Here is a 21,371-nt window from a genome sequence, read left to right as displayed (position 1 = left end):
AGTAGGTCAACTTACAAAGTGTAGGAAACAAAATAGAGGAATCGCAACAAGAGAATAGGAGAACAAGATGTAGCAACATAAAATTAAAAGGTAGAAATAGATGAAAGCAAAGATTAAAACCTAGATCTAAGAAATTCTAAACTAAACCTAATCCTAATTCTAGAGAGAAGAGAGAGCTTCTCTCTCTAGAAAACTAACTCTCAAACTAGATCTCAAGTCCTCATGTGATGAATGGTGCCTTCCCCTTCAATCCTTGGTCCTTTTAAGCATTTGGGCGCCAAAGTTGGTTCAGACTGAGTCCCACAACTTCAGTGAATTTGCTGGGCACGATTTCACTTAAAAATTACGTGCCAACACCGACGCGTATGCGTACAGCACGCGTACGCGTCCATGGGGTTTTGCGCGATCTGCGCGTATGCATCTAATGCGCGCGCGCGCGTCCATGGGCGTATCCCAAATCTTTGACTTTTCATAATTTCTCCACTTTACATACATTTTATTCACTTCTTTGATCCATTTCTACCCCTTTTCAATCTGAAATCACTAGCAAACACATCAAGGCATCTAGTAGAATCAAAGGAAGATTAAAATTATCAAATCAAGGGTCCAAAAGCATATTTTCACATTTAAGCACAAATTGGGAGACAATCATGAAACTATGCTATTTTATTGAATAAATGTGAGAAAAGGTTAACAAAATGCTCTAAATTCAACACAAGATAAACCCCAAAAACGGGGTTTATCAGGTATAGTTTTTCTCCAACTAGAAGACATTGGAATGAAATCAAACAAATCTTTCGATATTTTTATGAAACAGTTGATATGAGAATGTTTTATCCATATGAATCTAAGTCACAATTAGTTGGCTTTGCAGATACAGGGTAGTTGTCTGATTCACACAAAGAAAGATCTCAAACAGGAAACCTAATCATGTTGAAATACTAGCGATACATGAAGCAAGTTGTGAGTGTTTTTGGTTCAGGAATTTAATCCAATATATACTATCATTATGTGGGTTGACTGATAGAAAAATAGTTCCAACTGTTCTGTTTGAAGATAATACAACATGCATTGCACAACTTAAGGGTGGATACATCAAATATGATAGAACAAAGCATATTTCTCAAAAATTCTTCTTCACTCATGTCTTTCAAAACTAAAAAACAGTTGATGTCCAACAGATCCGCTCAAGCGATAATATGACAGATTTATTTACAAAGTCACTTTCAAAATCCTCCTTTGAAAGATTGGTGCATCAAATTAGGATGCACCGATTTCGAGATATTAAATAATGTCGACAAGAGGAAAATATTGTACTCTTTTTTTCTTTGTTAAGTTTTTTTTTCTATTGGATTTTTCTTAACAAGATTTTTAATGAGTTAGTTCTCGTTACAAAGGATATTATATTCTTTTTTGTTCACTAAAGTATTTTGACATTGAATTTTTTTAGTAAAATTTTAATAAAATATAATCCTAAATAGACATCTAAAAAAAAGTATTGTGATAAGAATAAATGTTCATCATTTAATGACTTGTAAACTTTCTTTTTTATATGGGTTACTTAACTTTTTTATGATAAAAGGTTCAAGTTTTTAAGATGAAGTAAATTTAATGAAATTTAAAAAAGTGAGTTTTAATAGTATATAAATAGGAATATAGTCAGTAAATGATACGCAACAACTTCTCTCTTTCTCTCTTTATATATATATTGTTATATATAATAAATATATAGATGAATTATTTCTATTATACTGAGATAATAAAGTTAGTAAATTTTAAAATCCTTCTAGATTCCAATTTAGCCACTTCCATGTAGGCCAAGAAGCCACGTAGTGAGAAAAGGGACTAAGGCTAAGCCTAGTTTCAAGTGTCCAACTCCAATAAGCCATTGACTTAGTACCAACAGGGTGATAAAACTAAAAACCAGCTGATAAAAACTAAGTTAAAAATAAAATTGAAAAGGAAAATAGAGCCATTGACCAGGTTTAATTTTCTGATTTGGTTGCCGATCCCATGACCTGGCAGCATGTTTACTTGTAATTACATTATTAATTACTTAACCTTGCTTTTATAAAAAATTTTTTAAAAATATTTGTATTTTTTGAAAGTATAAATATTTTATTTTATATTTGATAAATAAAAAATTTATATGCTTATATTTATGTTTGTAAATTTTAAAAATTAAGAGTGTTTTAAAAAATACATAATTTTTTTTTTAAATTAACTTGTGTTTATCAAAATTAAAGTTCAATATAATTTCGTATATTAATTAATATTTAAATTTAATTCTTATATTAATGTCTATTATAATATTTTTAAATTTTAAAAATTATTTTATCAAACATACTTGTTGTTGCTGACACTTATTAAAAACTATTTTTAATTTAATTTATCAAACACATACTACAGCTTTTAAAAAATTAATTTTTAAAAATTAACTTTTATAAACTACTTTTAAAAAATAAAAATTTTATCAAACTAAGTTTTAATTAATTAATATTCAAATGCTAACTTGATAAAATTAACTACCACATCTGCAGGCACTTCATTTTCATTGGACTATTCAAAAAAATTCAATGTTTCAAGAATTGGTCTGAGTAGAAATAAATTAGTATAACTAGTTACAATCAAATTAAATGAAGGCATATCTACCTCCCTTTTCAACTAAGACAGAAACAAAGAAATGATTTGGATCTTGAAGATCTTTGGCAATAGCAGCATCCAATGAAGAAATCACCTTCAAGCAGCATCAATAAAAGTTTGCATAATCAATATAGCCAAAGAAAAGAGAATGATCGTTCTTTCTTGAAATCTTTCAAGTCTGCTTTCAGAGCTGTTTTTGCATTGTTCCTCTCCGGAAGCAAAAGAAAAACACCCTCAAAAGTTGATGAAAGAAACAACATATCAAAAGTCAGAGGAGTATCATGTAAGTCTATTATGAATAAAAAAACAATAAAATAAATGAAAATTTTTAGCTTTGGTTTTGTGCTTCATCATGTTGAATTCTTTCGATTTTTGCAGCTTCAATTGACTCATCCAAAAGTTCATCAAAATGGAAATTTTCTAACTCCTATGCATCATCATCTAGAACTGCAAGTGGGCAACTTGAGATTGGAAACTTCACCTTTGAAGAAATCTACAAGTCAACGTCAAGATTCTCCTCGGAGAATCAGATAGGAGAAGGTGGATTTGGAACAGTTTACAAAGGTAAGCTTAACGACGGAACTCTTGTTGCCGTGAAGCGCGCCAAGAAGGTACATGATCATGTCATTCTCCTGCTTTCTGCTATTTCCATTCTCTGAAAATTCTTTGATTCTTACAATTTTTGTTGAAACCATTCCTCCCAAAAGTTTAAGCCGATAAGAAGAGTGGTATATAACAAGAATCAAACTTTAGACTTTTCGGTACAGGAATTTTAATATCATGTCATAAAATTACTTTTTCAAAAAACTTAAACTAATAAGAGGAGACACATAAATAGTTATATCTCTAACAAGAAAACTAAGTGAGTTTGTTCATAGGACGGACCGAAACACTTGTACGAGTTCAAGAATGAAATATACACCTTGTCAAAGATTGAGCATCGGAATCTTGTGAGGCTATATGGATATTTGGAGCTTGGAGAAGAGAAGATTATTGTTGTTGAGTATGTTAGTAATGGGACCCTTCGCGATCATCTAGATGGTAAGTCTTGTGTTCAAATACATTGATCTTATAACCACCACTTTGTTGATGTGAAATTAATGAATGAACAATGCAGGTACTCAAGGGGATGGACTAGAAATTGCTGAGCGTCTAGACGTAGCAATTGATGTGGCTCACGCAATCACTTACCTTCACATGTACACAGGTAGAAATATTGTGTTGTTTTTTTTTTTATGTTTTCTTATTCTCTAAAGTAGTCTAAACAAATTTATGTCTAAAATTCAAATTACTTGTGTATTTTATCTCCTGGTATGAATATAAAAGTGAAAGCAGGCAACATGGAAGTAAGTACCTGAGATATTGTTTGATTGACAGATAATCCAATTATTCATAGAGACATAAAAGCATCAAACATTCTAATCACAGAGAACTTAAGGGCCAAAGTGGCAGACTTTGGTTTTGCACGCTTGTCTGATGACCCTTCAGCAACTCATATTTCAACTCAAGTTAAAGGAACTGCTGGCTACATGGATCCTGAGTACCTGAGAACATACCAACTCACTGATAAGAGCGACGTTTATTCGTTCGGCGTTTTGCTCGTCGAAATGATGACAGGACGGCATCCCATCGAGCCCAACAGACCCCTCCAAGAGAGAGTCACAATCAGATGGGTAAGTATATCAAGTATTCCTTCTGTTTCATCAATGTCACCCTTCAAAATTTCTAAGTATTCAAAAGCATTCTTGCAGATAATTATTACTAGCTTTAATTACTCCATTGTTCTTTATAGTTTTACCAAATTTTCAGTTAGATCCTTATATTTTTTTTCTTTTAATTTAGTCTCTACACAACTTTTAATTTTATAATTTAGTCTTTTCTAATATAAAAAATATTAGAGTTAACTAAATAAGAGAAAATCTAGGAGATCAGCACTTTTATTAAAATTTGGCCAACACTTAACTGACAAAAGAAAAGTGAGTAAATCCTACACTATTGGATAAAATCTCATACTAGTAAAAATACCAACGATGACTAATTGATGGCTACAAATAACAAAATTTGTTGGCCCCTAACACTCCTCAACTGAATATTTCTTTACAAATTAAAGGTATTCATAATTAAAAGGGTAGCTAAATTTTTTACAGCATGTATTTTAAGAGAAATATTCGGTTAATTTTAACATTTTTGATATAAAAAGAATCTAATTACAAGATTAAAAACAGTCTAAGAATCCAATTAAAAAAAAATAGAGAGACCTAATTAAAAATTTGGTTAAATTATAAGAACCAACAAAATAATTAAACCTTATTACTATTGCCTTAATTACTTCATGTGGAAGTAAACTATAACTCAGCCAGAACTTAGAAGAAAGAGAACCATTTGTTTGCATTATCAAGTTATTCAAAGCATGCACATTGTTATTGAACATATTGAATTACTCAAGAAGGATATAACCACATTTGCATTTCCAATTTTATAATTCATAAAGGATTTGCCACAAGTATTCCTTGCTAAATGGATGCACCTTTTGATCATGTTTCTGCAGTGCTATGGTTTTAGTTGGTTTGCAAAGTGAATTAGTTATGCAGATAGATAATTAAGTAAGGTGAATTCTATACTATCTATTATTTGGTATTCAATTTTTGTCTAATTTATTTTTTATAATAAATTTTAAATATTAAAAAATTATTTATTTATATATTTTTTAAATTAAATATTAATTTTAATTTTTTTTTAATAAATTAGACACTACTTTTTAGACACCATCATAATTGCCATTAAGTAATCTATTTTATTATATAGTTCTATTATATTTTAAGATTGACTTAAGTTAGGTTCAGAAATATTTGTAACATTAATTTAATTCCTAAAAAGGATACATATTTGAATAAGTCTCTCTCTTAAAAAATACATGTAACATCAATTTAGTCCTTTATTTTCTGTAAATCCATAAATTTGTCTGATCTTGCATGTACAAAACCAAATTAAAATGAGGTCATATGCATATTTCAAGGGTTAAATCAATGTAAAAAAAAAAAAAATCTGCAGATGGCTATTAACCTATATTTTCAAAGACTAACCTGATATCGAAATTCACAAATCTTTCAAAGATCAAAATGTTGTTATTACAATATTACATGTATCTTTGAAAGATCAAATAGCTAGTTTAATCCATTTTATATTTGGTATGACAACAAAATTGGTAGAACATACACTCCAAAGAAAATGAGTTGCCTAGTAAGATATAATTTGGTTAATGCAGGCAATGAAGATGCTGAAACAAGGGGATGCTGTGTTTGCAATGGACCCAAGAATGCGAAGAAGCCCGGCCTCTAACAAGGCAGTGAAGAAGGTTCTAAAACTAGCCTTCCAATGCCTTGCACCGTCGCGGGAATTGCGGCCATCAATGAAGAGTTGTGCAGAGGTTCTATGGGGAATCAGGAAAAGCTTTAGAGATGAAGCCACTTCTAATGTTCCTCCTCTTCCTTCTCACCAATCTGAAAATTTTCCTCAAAGAGGAAAGAATTTGCAAACGGTATTTGGTATTGAGGATGATGAGAGCAATAAATTTGCTTCTGCACCTAACCAAATTCATTCATAAGATTTGTTCATTGATTGTTAAATATATTTCCACACTTTGTTATGGTGGATGCTATGTGTCTTATCTGTATCTATTGATTGGTAATCAGGTTTTTCATCGGTGAAAAGAATTTTAACATTCTAAGAGAGGTGTGTTAGATGAACTTATTCTTTTATAAAAAGCACATTGTTGCCATTTTACAGAAATAAATCATTTTTTCATTTTTTTTTCCTTCTTAAATTTGATTCTCAGATGTGATATATAGTATGTTGGTTCTTTGGGGAGATTGGAATCAACCAAGAAGAAACACAGCAATCTTTTTGATGGGAACCTTATCTATCGCCTAAAATGATTTCAAGCACAGAACAAGGGAGAACACAAATATATTACCATGTAGCTTGATTAAAAGAAAAAAGGGCTTTTAATTTGCAACAAACAATAAAAATAGTTATATCCATCGGAATAAACTCAATAAATACAAACTAATTAAATTTACATTCTTTAATTGGCACTCTCCCTCTCTCTCCCTCTTCCCCTCTCTCTATTACTCAATTTTATAGGCACATAGAACAAGACAGAACTCAAAGGTAGCAATATTGAGAGTTGAATAATACCCAACACTCCCATCATCACTACCCTCACAACCTTCAACAGCGCTTCCTTCTTTCTCGCTCTCCGCCTCGGGTGGGCCGGGCTTGAATATAAAAAGCCCAGGCCCAGCAGCAGCACCACAGAACAACCAATCATGAACGTCCCAAAAAACCTGAATGGGCTGCTTGTTAACCATAACCGTCTGATTGCCTCTAAATTTCCATTGTAAATTCTTGACGTGGATGAGCACGATGCCGTCGATGCTGATCCACATCTCGGGGTCGTTAGGACCGCCGGTGGAGCTGTCGACGACGATTTCGCTGTCTTTCCTCTTCTCATCGAACCTCGCCTTGGTGGCGAAACTTTTCCGGGCAAACACATTCTCTTTCTTGACAAGCAGCATTGCCTCCACCAGCGCCGGCCGCGACTTCGTCCTCTTGTATGCCTTCTTCTTGTAGTCTCCCAACAACAAAACCACCTCGTCTTCGGAAATCAACGCAACGTAGTAATCGCTGTTCGGTTCGGGGCTGCCGGAGAATTTTGCCGACCGGAGGTCCCAGTAGACCTCGACGGAACGGCCTTCCACGTCGAAAGTCTTGTAGCCTTTCTTGCTCCAAAAATGCCATGGCTTGACGTCGATCTTGCAGCCGAAATGCGCGTCACCGCCGGGGCTATCGACGGTGATGTGTAAGGAATGGTTCATGAGATTCTTGCACCACAAGATAGATATGTTTCGCCAATACCCTGCCACATTGGTTTGGTAGAAGCATGTTACGGTGCTCTGTGCCACTTTGCTTGGTAATGGCTCTTCTGATATCTTCTCCGATGGGTATGATCCTTGATTCGAAACCGATTGCGCCCTAAAGGAACGGAAAGCCATTGTGTTTCTTCTCTCCTTTTGGCTTCAAAACAAGGCTAAGACTGCCGTATCTTTATTTGTTTTGTGCATCAAGATCCTTCTTTCTTTGTTTTTCTTAGTTTTCACATCACCCCTTTGCGAAGAATGAATGATGCGATTTTCTTTTCCAATGAGGATCAACGTATTACAAGATTTATTTGTTTTGTAATGGGGGTTAATTATTCAGCACTAACAAACATGCAGAAATTTCATGAAAGGACTTTGAAGTTGAGGCGACAATGTTGGTGATGATGATCGTGTTTGTTAGTCATTTTTTCTTTTTGGGGCAAAGAAGGGGAAATGGGGAGAGAAGAAGATTGGTTGTTTTCGTTTTTTTTTCTTAGGAGAAAAAGTCTCCATCGTGTGAGGCTGGGAAGGTGTGTCCGAAAGATTAGGAACAGAAGCGCATAAACCACCTTTCTAAAGAACTTCTTACAACTGTTAAAGTGGAGTAAATAAGGAATATTAGTTCACCAAAATTACCAGGTCCAAAGGTAGTTTGTTAGAATTATAGATTATAGATGCTATTGATTCAATTAAAATTAATATGGACAAAATAAGGACATGCCTAGATTTTGCTTATACTTGGTTTTTGGATGTGTAGCATTATTACTCTTAACTAAAATCAAATATGTTATACTAAAATGAAAAGATGGTAGATTCAACTCTTAGATTTAACAAAATATTTGTTTATAGATTATATACGATGAAGTTATTTTGAAAAAGAAAATTTGTATATCAATTTTCTTTTATATTTTTAATATATATATATAGTTCTAGATATAATACAGAAGTATAGATCTTTAATAGATATGTGACATGTAATTCATCTTTAATATTATAAGCATATGAAGTTTGCGGGCTATAATACTTAGCATTGGATGAAGTCAAAAATTAGATTTATAAGCTACAAATATCTCGTACTTATAAATATCATAGAAATTAAACCATATCCTTTTATCAATATGTGACTTCCAAGAAAAGGTTCAAAATAAAATTGACATTCATTTTTTCTCATAGTGTGAGAAAGATAGGTGGATAAAAGCAAGTGAATTATCGCACTAATAAGATTAAATACATATTAGATATGGACAATGAAAAATTTTCAAAGTATATATATTTTTATTTTTTACTATATCTTTCATTCCAATAGATTAAGAATTATGAATAATACTATATCGTTAGTAAATATTATTATTTTTTATTAATACTTAGTCGATAATAATTTGTATCTATATTTACAGATATCTTATTGTTACGTTGGGTAATCGGAGGTAATGGGCTTAACTCGTTAGGTTGGCCCAATCATTAGTGGAGAGAAACCTTCGAAGAGAATCGTGCTTCTGGGCTTCCGTCCGACTTGTGAGTACGAGTGAATGGGGGTGGTACTTGCAAAGACACTCCAACGCTTAAGTCAACAAGGGTGCAAGCAGGTCTAAAGAGTATTGGGACTTAGAGATACCTGAGGGATGTCAGTGTATTTATAGTGGTGAACCAATAACCACCGTTGGAGTAGTTCCACTTTTCAGGGTGTATAACCGTCCCTTTATCTTAGGGAGGTTACGATATGGCTTCTGGAAGTGGGTAGAGAGATTTTAGGGGCAGTTACTCATTTAAATGAGTATTTATCTGCCAGCTAATCTTCGTCCCCGACTTCTTTGGGGTAAGTCGTGGTGAGAACCGACTTCGTAGGGAGAAGGTCGGTATAAGGCGAGGCTCAATCCTTTGGATTGGGCCTTTCGTTGGGTCCTGGGCCTTATCACTGGGTCATGGTATGAACAGTGCCCCTACTCAAGCCCAATTTCTTTTAAGACTTGGGTTCGAGTATTCTACTCGGGGTCGTAGCCGACCTGGGGGGAACCGACGTGATCATTGGGAACCGACGTGACTTTTCGTGGCTTTTGATTTTCACAGTTACGTCTAATCAAACGTCGCGTCCATTAGAGGTTCGCGTAGGGATTAATTACCTTGGTAACGGTGCACCCCTTAATGACTGCTTCTGTTTTTACCATTATGCCCCTAACGTGTTTATAAATACTTTTTCTCTCTTTCGTTGTTTCGTTTCTGTGATTTTTTCAAATTTTCTTCTCATCTGTTCGTGGGGCATTCTTTGTTTGAAGGCTTTCATCTTCCTCTATCTTGCTTCCAGACAAAGGTTAGTCCTTTCTCCTCTTCTCTTTTATGAAATGCTTCTGTTTGCATGCTTTTACTTTTTTAGAGAGAGGAGTTTACTCTGTAGGCTTCTGTTTGATTCCATGCCCCCTTAGAGACCATGTTCTTGATCTTTTTCTTTTTTCCTTTGTAGGTTTTGCTAATCCTTTTTAGGAAAAGAAAAATGTCTTCCATAGAAATTCTTGCTCAGTGGGTCGATGTCACTGTTTTAGGAGAGGAACCTTTGGTTGATACCGAATTTATTACCAACCTTCGCACTCACCACAGAATTTGTACTTCTGAGGAGGATGAGCCGAAGTATGAATTGCTGGTCCCAGGTCCGGAAGACCGGGTTTGCTTCGGGAGGGCTACTGAGGCGGCTCCTCATTTCTTCTACATGTATGAGAGCATGGTTACCCGTTTGGGTGTTTTTCTTCCATTTTCTGACTTTGAAATTGCTGTCTTACGTCACTGCCGAGTTGCTCCTACCCAATTTCACCCCAATTCCTGGGGTTTTCTGAAAATCTACCAGTTTATTAGCCACGCTTTAGACTTCTCGACGTCCTTAAGAATTTTCTTTTTTCTCTTTCATATGACTAAGCCCTTCAGTGGGCAAAATAACAAGCAACAATGGGTGTCTTTCCGAGCTATACAAGGTTGGAGAATTTTCACCCTTTTTGATGAATCATTTCATGACTTCAAAAATTATTTCTTCAAAGTACAAGCCGTAGAGGGTCACCACCCCTTCTTCTTAGACGAGAGTTCTTCCCCTCGCTTTCCTCTGTACTGGCTAGAGGCTTCCCCCTGTGAGAAATATAGTTTGGACGATCTAGATGAAGTGGAGGCAGCCATTGTGGGGTTCCTCCGAGAAGTGTGGGGGAGGGCCCCATATCTGGATACCAAAAAATTTCTCCAGGGGTTGCCGACCTTTGTCCAGACACAACTAGGTAGCTTTTATTTTTTTGCTTTGTTTCTGACTTGCGACTTGTTTTTGTCGACTTGTCTGACTTTTTTGGTTACTAATTGTTTTTTTACAGAGATGGCGAAGAAGAATTCCAGTGAATCTTACCAGAGAGTCCAGAAGGCCAAGGCGAGGTCCCGTGCCAGGGCTGGCGGCGCCAGAGTAACTAGCTCTCCTCTTCCTCCTCCTCCCCCTTCTTCCCGAAGTTTGGGGACTCCTTCTCAACCCATCGTCATTTCCTCCTCGGCTTCTTCTCAGCCGGCCTCTCCCCCCGACCTTCTCCTGAGCTAGAGAAGAAGAAGCGTAAGACTTTAGAGTCTAGCTCTTCTTTTGAAGGTGAGGCTAAGGTGGATGCTCCTGCATTTATCCGAAAATACATCTATCCTCATACCCGTATAGGTATGGATGATGTTTCTATCCGTAACCACCTCACCATTCTGGCTCAGGAGAATATCAGGGCGGTGGCGTTGTGCACCAAGTTTCTTGATATTTTTTAGAAGACTCCTCTTAGCTCTCTGGGTTCAACCTCGAGGGTTGAAGAGTTGGAGGAAAGTCTTCTCATATATCAGAAACATGAGAAGGAGTTGAAGGAGGAGGTCGCTAAGTTGAAGGAGGAGAGGGATGGCTTTCGGGAGAAGGAGAGCAAGTTACAAGCCCAATGTAGTATGGAGGAGGGCTTGAGGAAGAAGGCGCAGGAGAGTTATTCGAGCTTGTTCAAGGACCTCGTGGAGGTGAGAAAGGACTTTTTGAATTCTCGGAATGCTTACGCCGAGTTGGAGGACTCTATTGCTGAAGGATCCGAGGAGGCCTGGAGGATTTTTAAGGAGCAGGTCGGAGTCCTTGCTCCCGACCTGGATCTCTCTCCTTTGGATCCTGACAAGGTCGTCATTGATGGTGCCATAGTTTCTCCTCCTGCTCCCGAGATTGTCTCTGAGTTAGATTTGAAGACTCGGGGGCAGAGAATCATTGGGTCCCCTCCTCGTCCAAAGGATGTTCCGAGTTCCTCAAGGTCTCACAGAACCTCCTCTCCGTCTCCTATGGACACTTCTCTCCCTGGTCCTGATGGCGCTCCGACTACTCTTCCCGACTCTGGTGGTGATGTTCTCTAAAAAATTTGTTGGCTATATGGGGGCCCGGCCTGTGGGTCCCCTCTTTTTTAAACTCTTTTTTTATGTTTGTGGTGGTGACTTGGTTGACATTTTCCTTTGCTTCTTAAGGCCGTAAACAAAAAATACTTAGAAATACCCTTTTTGGATAAGGGTTTAACAAAAAATACCCTTTTTTGGATAAGGGTTTTAGTTACCTTTTGGTGTGCATGCTTTTCTGATTTTGGCGTTTTTGAAAAACCCCTTTGATCTTTTGAAAACCTTTTTCTAGGCTGTCTGTCCCTTTTGAGCCTTTTTGTTTTAAGGGCTTAGGACAACCTTTAGCTTTGGCTTTTTAATAGGTTTTTCGATCTTTTTTTGGTATTCCTTATACTCAATTTTTTGATTCATTGAGTTCCTATGACTTAGGTTATTTTCGCGATGCATTTTTTCTCCTACTCGGTTTTTCATCTTGACTTATGAATCGGAGTGTCTCCGAGTTTCTCATGATCAACCTTTATAACCTCTTTACACCGACTTGTACCTCGTCGTTTTATCCTGACGACCATCTAGGTCGGTTCATGGGATTTTCACGCTTTGTCGAGCTTAAGTCGGTGCGTTTCGTAGAAAGAAAAACAGACGAGAAGGAATTTATAAGAGATATTGTAAAAGATCTTTATTTATTTGGGAAGGTACCTTACTGCTACTAAGGGTTTTTAATAATCTATTCCCCCTTAGTTTCTACTGTGATGCCTCGTTAAAAACCCTTCTTCAGAAAAAACCCTTTGATTTTTGGGAAAAAATCGTGAAGTTGGAAAAAGAGTACATCAGAGAGTAGAGTTCGCATTTAACTATAGTACCTTTTCATGTTACAAGCATGCCACGACCTTGGTAACTCGGTGCCGTTTAGGTCGATCACCTTATAATAGCCTTTTCCTAGGACTTCCCTAATCTTGTATGGTCCCTTCCAATTAGCGGCGAGCTTTCCTTCCCCAGACTTGTTGACTCCTATGTCATTTCTGATTAAGACCAAGTAGTCTGCGGCGAAGCTCCTTCGAATGACTTTTTTGTTGTACCTGATAGTCATCCTTTGTTTCAATGCTGCTTCTCTTATCTGGGCTTACTCTCGGACTTCGGGGAGCAAATCAAGTTCCTCTTTGTGCCCCTGTATGTTCCCGATTTCATCATGGAGGATCACCCTTGGGCTTTGTTCACTGATTTCCACCGGTATCATAGGTTCTACACCATAGACAAGTCGGAAGGGCATTTCTCCAGTGGCAGATTGTGGTGTCGTCCGGTAAGCCCACAACACTTGGGGGAGCTCCTCTGTCCAGGCTCCTTTTGCATCTTGTAGTCTTTTCTTTAGCCCTGCCAATATGACTTTGTTGGCTGCCTCGGCTTGTCCATTTGCTTGGGGATGTTTCACCGAGGTGAACTGGTGTTTGATCTTCATACTGGCCACTAGGTTTCTAAAGGTGGAGTCGGTGAACTGGGTTCCGTTATCTGTAGTAATGGAATAAGGTATTCCATACCTTGTGATGATATTTTTGTAGAGGAACCTCCGACTTCTTTGGGCTGTGATGGTGGCTAATGGTTCTGCTTCTATCCACTTTGTGAAGTAATCTATTCCCACGATTAAGTATTTGACTTGTCCTGGCACCTGGGGAAAAGAACCTAACAAATCCATTCCCCACTTTGCGAAGGGCCATGGAGAAGTTATACTAATGAGTTCCTCGGGGGGAGCCACGTGAAAATTTGCATGCATTTGGCATGGTTGACACTTTTTCACAAATTCTGTGGCATCTTTCTGCAAGGTCGGCCAGTAGAATCCAACTCGGATTACTTTCCTAACTAGCGACCTGGCTCCGAGATGGTTTCCGCAGATCCCATTATGAACCTCCTCTAGTACTTCAGTGGTCTTTGAGGTCGGTACGCACTTCAACAATGGCGTTGATATTCCTCTTTTATAAAGGATATTTTTCACCAGAGTGTAATGTTGTGCTTCCCTCCGGATTTTCTTAATCTCTTTTTCCTCTTTGGGGAGGATGTCGAATTTTAGGTATTCGACCAAGGGATTCATCCATCCGAGGTTTAGCCCAGTTACCTCAAGGACATCTCGTTTGTCCTCTACTTTTACCACAGAGGGTTCTTGGATAGTTTCCTGGATCAAGCTTCTATTATTCCCTCCTAGCTTGGTACTTGCTAACTTGGAGAGGGCGTCTGCTCTGCTATTGAGATCCCGGGTTATGTGCTTAACCTCGGTTTCCGCAAAGTGCCCGAGGTACTCCAGAGTTCTTTCCAAGTATCTTTTCATGTTCGGGTCTTTAGCCTGATACTCTCCATTTATCTGGGAGGTCATCACTTGAGAGTCACTGTATATCATCACTTTTGTTGCACCGACTTCTTCTGCCAGCTTCAATCCTACAATCAGGGCTTCATATTCTGCCTGATTATTTGAAGCTGGGAATTCAAATTTGAGGGATACCTCTATTTGGGTTCCCCTTTCGTCAGCCAGTATTATGCCTGCTCCGCTTCCTGTCTTGTTTGAGAATCCATCTACATAAAGTTCCCATGCAGTTGGCTTTTCCTCTTGATCTCCTGCGTATTCTGCTATGAAGTCGGTGAGGCATTGGGCTTTGATTGCTGTCCGAGTTTCATACTTCAAGTCGAACTCGGAGAGCTCTATTGCCCATTGAACCCTTCTCCCTGCAACATCCGTCTTTTGGAGGATTTGCTTCATGGGTTAGTTCGTTCGGACTCTTATCGTATGAGCTTGAAAGTAAGGCCGTAGCCTCCATGAGGCTATTACTAGGGAGTAAGCAAATTTCTCCCATTTGTGGTACCTTAGTTCGGGGCCTTGTAGAACTTTGCTGATGAAGTACACTGGATGTTGTCCGACCTCGTCCTCCCTTATCAAGGCTGATGCGATAGCTTTGTCTACTACGGACAGATATAGGACGAGATCTTCCCCAACTAGAGATCGGGTTAGGATTGGAGGTTGGCTCAAGAACCTTTTGAACTCTTGGAACGCTCCTTCACATTCTGGAGTCTATTCAAACTGACATCCCTTTCTTAATAAAGAGAACAGTGGAAGGAATTTTAATATTGATCCTGCTAAGAACCTGGAGAGGGCTGCAAGTTGGCCATTTAGTTGTTGAACCTCCCTTAAGCAAGTCGGTCTCTTCATTTCCAGTATAGCTTGACACTTATCGGGATTCGCTTCAATCCCTCTTTGCGTCAGCATAAACCCTAGGAATTTTCCGGCCTCCACTGCGAAGGTACACTTTGCGGGATTTAGCCTCATCCCCGTGTAACCTTATGGTGTCGAAGACTTGCGAGAGGTCTGTCAAGAGGTCAGCTTCTTCCTTAGTTTTTACTAGCATGTCGTCTACGTAGATTTCCATTAAACTCCCGAGGTGGGGGGCGAACACCTTGTTCATCAGCCTTTGGTATGTGGCCCCTGCATTTTTTAATCCAAATGGCATGACCACGTAGCAGAAATTTGCTCGGGGCGTGATGAACGATGTTTTCTCTTGGTCTGGCTCATACATAGGGATTTGATTATATCCCGAGTAGGCATCCATGAACGACAAGTATTGATACCCCGAGCTAGAGTCTACTAGAGTATCAATACTTGGGAGTGGATAAGGGTCCTTGGGACACGCCTTATTTAAGTCGGTGTAGTCGACGCGCATCCTCCATTGGCTGTTTTGCTTCTTGACTAGCACTACATTTGCTATCCATGTTGAATATTTAACTTCTCTGATGAAGCCGGCTTCTAGGAGTGCCTGTACTTGCTCCTCCACCACTAGGGCTCGTTCCAGGCCGAGCTTGCACCTTCGCTGTTGTACAGGTCGGGATCCTGGATACATCGAGAGCTTGTGGGACATAAGCTCGGGATCTATCCCAGGCATGTCGGAGGCTTTCCAGGCAAAGAGGTCAGAATTGTCTCTTAGGAGCTTAGTCAACCCTTGCTTCAGGGTTTCCCCTAGGTTGGCTCCTATGTTGGTATTTTTCCCCTCCTCTTTGCCGACCTGTATTTCCTCAGTTTTTCCTCCTGGCTGTGGTCGCAACTCTTCTTTGGCCCTTGCACCGCCGAGCTCTATGGTGTGAACCTCTTTGCCTTTTCCCCTCAGGTTCAGGCTTTCATTGTAGCACCTTCTTGCCAATTTCTGGTCTCCCCGTACCGTTGCTACCCCCGCTGTTGTCGGAAATTTCATGCAGAGATGGGGGGTGGATACCATTGCTCTGAGTCGATTTAGGGTAGCTCTTCCGATTAGGGCATTATATGCTGACCCCACGTCGATGACTATGAAGTCTATACTCAGAGTTTTCGATTTTTCCCCCTTTCCAAAGGTAGTATGAAGGGGTAAGAATCCCAATGACTTTATTGGCGTGTCGCCTAGCCCGTATAAGGTGTCGGGGTAGGCTCTTAGCTCCCTCTCATCTAACCCTAGCTTGTCAAACGCGGGTTTGAAAAGGATGTCCACCGAGCTTCCTTGATCTACTAGAGTTCTGTGGAGATAGGCATTTGCTAGGATCATGGTTATCACCACTGGATCGTCGTGTCCAGGGATTACTCCTTGCCTATCCTCCTTTGTAAATGAGATGGTAGGAAGGTCGGGCGATTCACTCCCGACCTGGTAGACTTGCTTGAGGTGTCTCTTGCGAGAGGACTTGGTGAGTCCCCCTCCCGCGAATCCACCTGAGATCATATGTATATGTCTCTCCGGAGTCTGCGGTGGTGGGTCTCTTCTATCCGCGTCATCTCGCTTTCTCTTCCCATGATTGTCTGACCTTTCCATGAGATATCTGTCAAGTCGGCCTTCTCTGGTCAGCTTTTCTATCACATTTTTGAGGTTATAGCAGTCGTTTGTTGAGTGACCATATATTTTATGGTACTCGCAGTAATCGCTGCGACTCTCCCCTTTTTTATTTTTAATGGGCCTGGGAGGCGGCAGCCTTTCAGTATTGCAAATTTCTCTGTATACGTCCACTATAGAGACCTTTAGAGGAGTATAAGAGTGATACTTCCTGGGTCTGTCGAGACCGAGGTCTTCTTTCTTCTTGGGCTCCCTCTCCCTCTCTTTTATCGAGGGAGGGTGCCCAGGTCGCCAACTCGACTCTCTCAGTCTGGCATTTTTCTCCATGTTGATGTACTTTTTCGCTCTCTCCTGTACATCACTCAAAGAGGTCGGGTGCCTTTTTGATATGGACTGTGAGAAGGGTCTTTCCCTAAGTCCATTTACTAATCCCATGATAACTGTCTCTGTGGGCAGATCTTGAATTTCCAAACACGCTTTGTTGAACCTTTCCATGTAATCATGCAGAGGTTTCCCGACCTCCTGTTTAACTCCCAGGAGGCTCGGTGCGTGTTTTACTTTATCCTTCTGGATGGAGAATCGCATCAGAAATTTTCTTGAGAGGTCCTCAAAGCTGGTAACCGACTTTGGAGGGAGGCTATCGAACCACTTCATCGCCGCTTTTGACAGGGTGGTCGGAAAAGCCTTGCAACGTGTTGGATCAGAAGCATCAGCCAGATACATCCGACTTTTGAAATTGCTTAAATGATGCTTTGGGTCTGTGATTCCGTCATAGAGGTTCATATCAGGGCTTTTGAAGTTTCTTGGAACCTTCGCCCTCATTATGTCCTCACTGAACGGGTCCTCTCCTCCCAAGGGCGACTCTTCTCGATTGCCGCGGGAGTTTTGGCCTTTAAGGGAGGATTCAAGCTTTGTGAGTTTTTCTTCCAACTCTTTTCGTCGTTCTATTTCCTCCCTGAGGTTTCGCTCTGCCTCTCGTTGTCATTCTAATTTCTGTTCCAGTTGCTCCAATTTGCCTTTGGGTTTTTGAGCCCAGAGGTGCCTTCTTTATGCTGGTCGCTGGTTCCTTGATGAAGGGTCAGGTCTGCGTCATTGTTTCCGATATCTGGATTTTCTTGCTCGGAATCAGACGTTGTATGTCCATCTTCTGGTGAGTTGTCCGCCATTATTGGTTGATCTCTCGGTTCCCCGGCAACGCGCCAATGTTACGTTGGGTAACCGGAGGTAATGGACTTGACTCGTTAGGTTGGCCCAATCGTTAGTGGAGAGAAACCTTTGAAGAGAATCGTGCTTCTGGGCTTCCGTCCGACCTGTGAGTACGAGTGAATGGGGGTGGTACCTGCAAAGACACTCCGACGCTTAAGTCAGCAAGGGTGCAAGCAGGTCTAGAGAGTATTGGGATTTAGAGATACCTGAGGGATGTCAGTGTATTTATAGTGGTGAACCAATAACCACCGTTGGAGTAGTTCCACTTTTCAGGGTGTATAATCGTCCCTTTATCTTAAGGAGGTTACGATATGGCTTCTGGAAGTGGGTAGAGAGATTTTTGGGGCAGTTACTCATTTGAATGAGTATTTATCTGCCAGCTTATCTTCGTCCCTGACTTCTTTGGGGTAAGTCGTGGTGAGAACCGACTTCGTAGGAAGAAGGTCGGTATAGGGCGAGGTTCAATCCTTTGGATTGGGCCTTTCGTTGGGTCCTGGGCCTTATCATTGAGTCAGGGTATGAACACTTATATATAAGAAGTATATAATTTATACCTATATTTATTAGAATTTTACATATATGAATTAATACAGTTTGTATTTATGAATCAATACAGTTTATACTCATATTTTTCAGAATTTACACACATAAATTAGTAAAATGACAATTTAGCCAAAAATACTAAAAGTTGCTAGCCCCCAAAAGTTTCTCAAGGATTAATCCATTGTGAATTTGAACACTATCTAAAGATTTATTATTGACCAATAAATTGTTATATGTATTAGACAAAATTCGAATCCCTACACTTACTTAAACGGATTAGTAAATTAACCATTAAGTCAACCCAAAGTAGTTATATTTAAAGTATATTATTACATCTAAATTTGAATAACATTTCCACATCAATCATTTTCATTAATAAAAAATACCTCCTTTTATGGTTAGATATTTTTATAGCATTTTAAAATATTTTAAAAATAATTTTATTGTTATCAAAATTAGAGGTTAATTTTGTCAATATTTTTATAAATCGAGAATAATTTTGATAATTTACTCTTCAAAATATAATTCTTTCCTAACTTGTACACAAAGCCAACATTTCTAATCAAATAAACATAATCATCCTAATTAATTATTGTTCTAAGACATACTTGAAACGGACTTATGAATAATGGGCTTAATGGATGAGGTTGGAGATAATGGTGTGGATATCTAAGATCGTTTCACGTTAGCTCTAAAATAGTGATAGTGGACATGATTTAGTAAGAATTTTAGGCAGGTATAAATATATTGAAATTGAAAAATATTTGAGTTTAATAGAGTGACTGACCATCACTTTACTGAATCTTTATACTTAAGTAATGGGTGATTTCCTCCTTATAATATGGCGAATTAGCCTACGTTTTGTAAATTTTTTTATCTGGGTGATAATTGACGTAGCAGAAGGAGAGCATTAACTTGCTGTCCAAACCGAATTGTGGTATCTTTTTCCATGTAAGTCGAGTTAGTTGACCTACGTCTTTTAAGCGCCTCTGTAATTCTGGACCAATCTTCTTTAGTTCAGGTAGGTTTGTTGTGGGTAGGATAACTCATTTTTGGCCATGATTCACATTATTTGGGTCGTGGTATAAACAATTACCACCTTAATTAAAATTTAATTATTTTGTTAGTTTTTATATATAGTTTTACTAAATTTTTAATTAGATTTTTATATTTTTTAATATTATAATAAAAATAATTTAATTATAAAATTAAAAACAGTATAAAAACTCAATTAAAAAAATATAAAAAATTAATTATAAATTTAATAAAACTATAGAATAATTAAACCTTTTAATTAGATTGACACAACATATTTATGCAATTACTTTTTAGCTACCTCACTATTACATACCCAAATTAAGTATAACAAAAATTACCGACAGCCTATCGATAAACCACAAAAACGTCGCAAAAATTGAAAATGTTTTATTTTTTTCAAGGTTTAAGATTATAAATGACTAAGCCGTCGATAAACCTTAATAGTCATTTATAACTGGACATAATAATATTATCAACGTAATAGCTTATTAACAACAATAGTAAATGTTTAACATTTAAATTTTACTCAGAGTAAAAAATGTCAATCGGCAAAATAATACACTATATTCTTTAGGATTTTTTATTTATATAAATAAATTAAATATATTAATTACTAATTTCTATAATTTGTAGCGTTTTTACAAAAATGCGTAATATGTCACATTTCGTTTACAGAATAAACGAATTGAATTTACGCATATTTTGTTTACACAGTAAACAAAATAAGATTAAAAATGGGCGGTTTTATGACGTGTGCACACGTGTTCTGCAATGCCCCTATTTCGTTTATACCAGTTCAATTCGTTTATTCTGTAAACGAAATAGGCTCAGTGACACCTATTTAAGGAGTTTCGTTCACAGTATGGGAAGAAGTCAAAATTTACTGTTTACCTTACTTTTTTTTATCCATTTTATCCTTATTTGACCAAACCGGCGACTCAGTTGAACATTATGGCGGACGATACGGACATTAACAAGATGAACGCCACATGGCATGTCGCTGGGCAGAAGACTTTGAGGTTGGTGTTGTTGTTTATTTTATTGTTTATTTTTATAGTACTTGAGACAAGTTGCCATGTTAGCCCTATACGTAGTTGATTGTAGAAGTAGTGCCTAAATAGATTCTAGTTATAGCAATATGTAGTTGTAAGTAGGTTGAACGTATTTGTAGAATGTTAGAGGAACTTTGAGTTAGGGAATCGGTTGGTGTACACTACTTTATTGCATGATATTATGTATGTTAAAATAAAAAACCTTTTACCAATGTAATTTATGTCACCGAAATTTAAACTAAGTACACGAACACATTAAATTAAGTTATGTCCCATTTAATAAATGTAATTATTTTTTCATTAAATAACATATTATATATGCAAGAATATATTAAATTTTTATATATTAAGTTTAAAATAACATGACCGAGAGGCCTGCATGTAATGTGAAAACATTTATCATACCTGTCAATTAGGTATTATTTTGTTTTATAGCGTAATAGGGTTGTAGATAACATTTGATCATGAATGTCTTTTAATTTTTTTTTCTCTGTGTTTGTTTACCAGTTGGGACGACTACTTCTGCTAGGGGTGCACATGGGCCGGGTGAAGCCGGGTTTTAGGTGACCCAGACCCGGCCCGAAATATAGACCGGGTCTATTTATTAGACCCGGACCCGGCCCTAGACCCGATGAAACCAACAGCCTTTCGGGCCACAATTAAACCGGGTGAAAACCGGGTGAAAACCGGGCCATAACCAACCCTTCTTCAAAATTAAAACATAATCACAATCAATACCAAAGCATCATCACAATCAATAGTCCAATACTAATATTGTCTAATAACACTAAATATTT

General features: G+C 37.9%; 2 protein-coding genes across 3 annotated transcripts; one reads left to right on the top strand and one right to left on the bottom strand.

Annotated features, from left to right (window-relative positions):
* The first annotated feature begins 2,622 nt into the window (after window positions 1-2,622).
* Window positions 2,623-6,295, top strand: LOC130940462 (calmodulin-binding receptor-like cytoplasmic kinase 2). 2 transcript variants are annotated; one of them, XM_057868593.1, is made up of 6 exons: window positions 2,623-2,926; window positions 3,022-3,254; window positions 3,522-3,684; window positions 3,761-3,850; window positions 4,072-4,316; window positions 5,909-6,295. In XM_057868593.1, the coding sequence occupies exons 1-6, from the start codon at window positions 2,725-2,727 to the stop codon at window positions 6,245-6,247; spliced, it is 1,272 nt and encodes a 423-aa protein (XP_057724576.1). In that variant the 5' UTR covers window positions 2,623-2,724; the 3' UTR covers window positions 6,248-6,295. The 2 variants fall into 2 exon arrangements, with proteins under 2 accessions (XP_057724576.1, XP_057724575.1); XM_057868592.1 differs by having other exon boundaries at window positions 2,626-2,926; window positions 4,021-4,316.
* A 475-nt stretch (window positions 6,296-6,770) lies between these two features.
* LOC130939675 (uncharacterized) lies at window positions 6,771-7,697 on the bottom strand. Its single transcript, XM_057867765.1, has one exon. It carries the CDS (start codon window positions 7,695-7,697, stop codon window positions 6,771-6,773), a length of 927 nt encoding a protein of 308 aa, XP_057723748.1.
* Window positions 7,698-21,371: the final 13,674 nt, after the last annotated feature.

This window comes from Arachis stenosperma, chromosome 7 (assembly GCF_014773155.1).
Source record: "Arachis stenosperma cultivar V10309 chromosome 7, arast.V10309.gnm1.PFL2, whole genome shotgun sequence".
In the NCBI taxonomy this organism is placed as follows: Eukaryota; Viridiplantae; Streptophyta; class Magnoliopsida; order Fabales; family Fabaceae; genus Arachis; species Arachis stenosperma.
Note: the sequence above shows the minus strand (reverse complement) of the source record. Positions and strands in the feature narration are given on the sequence as shown.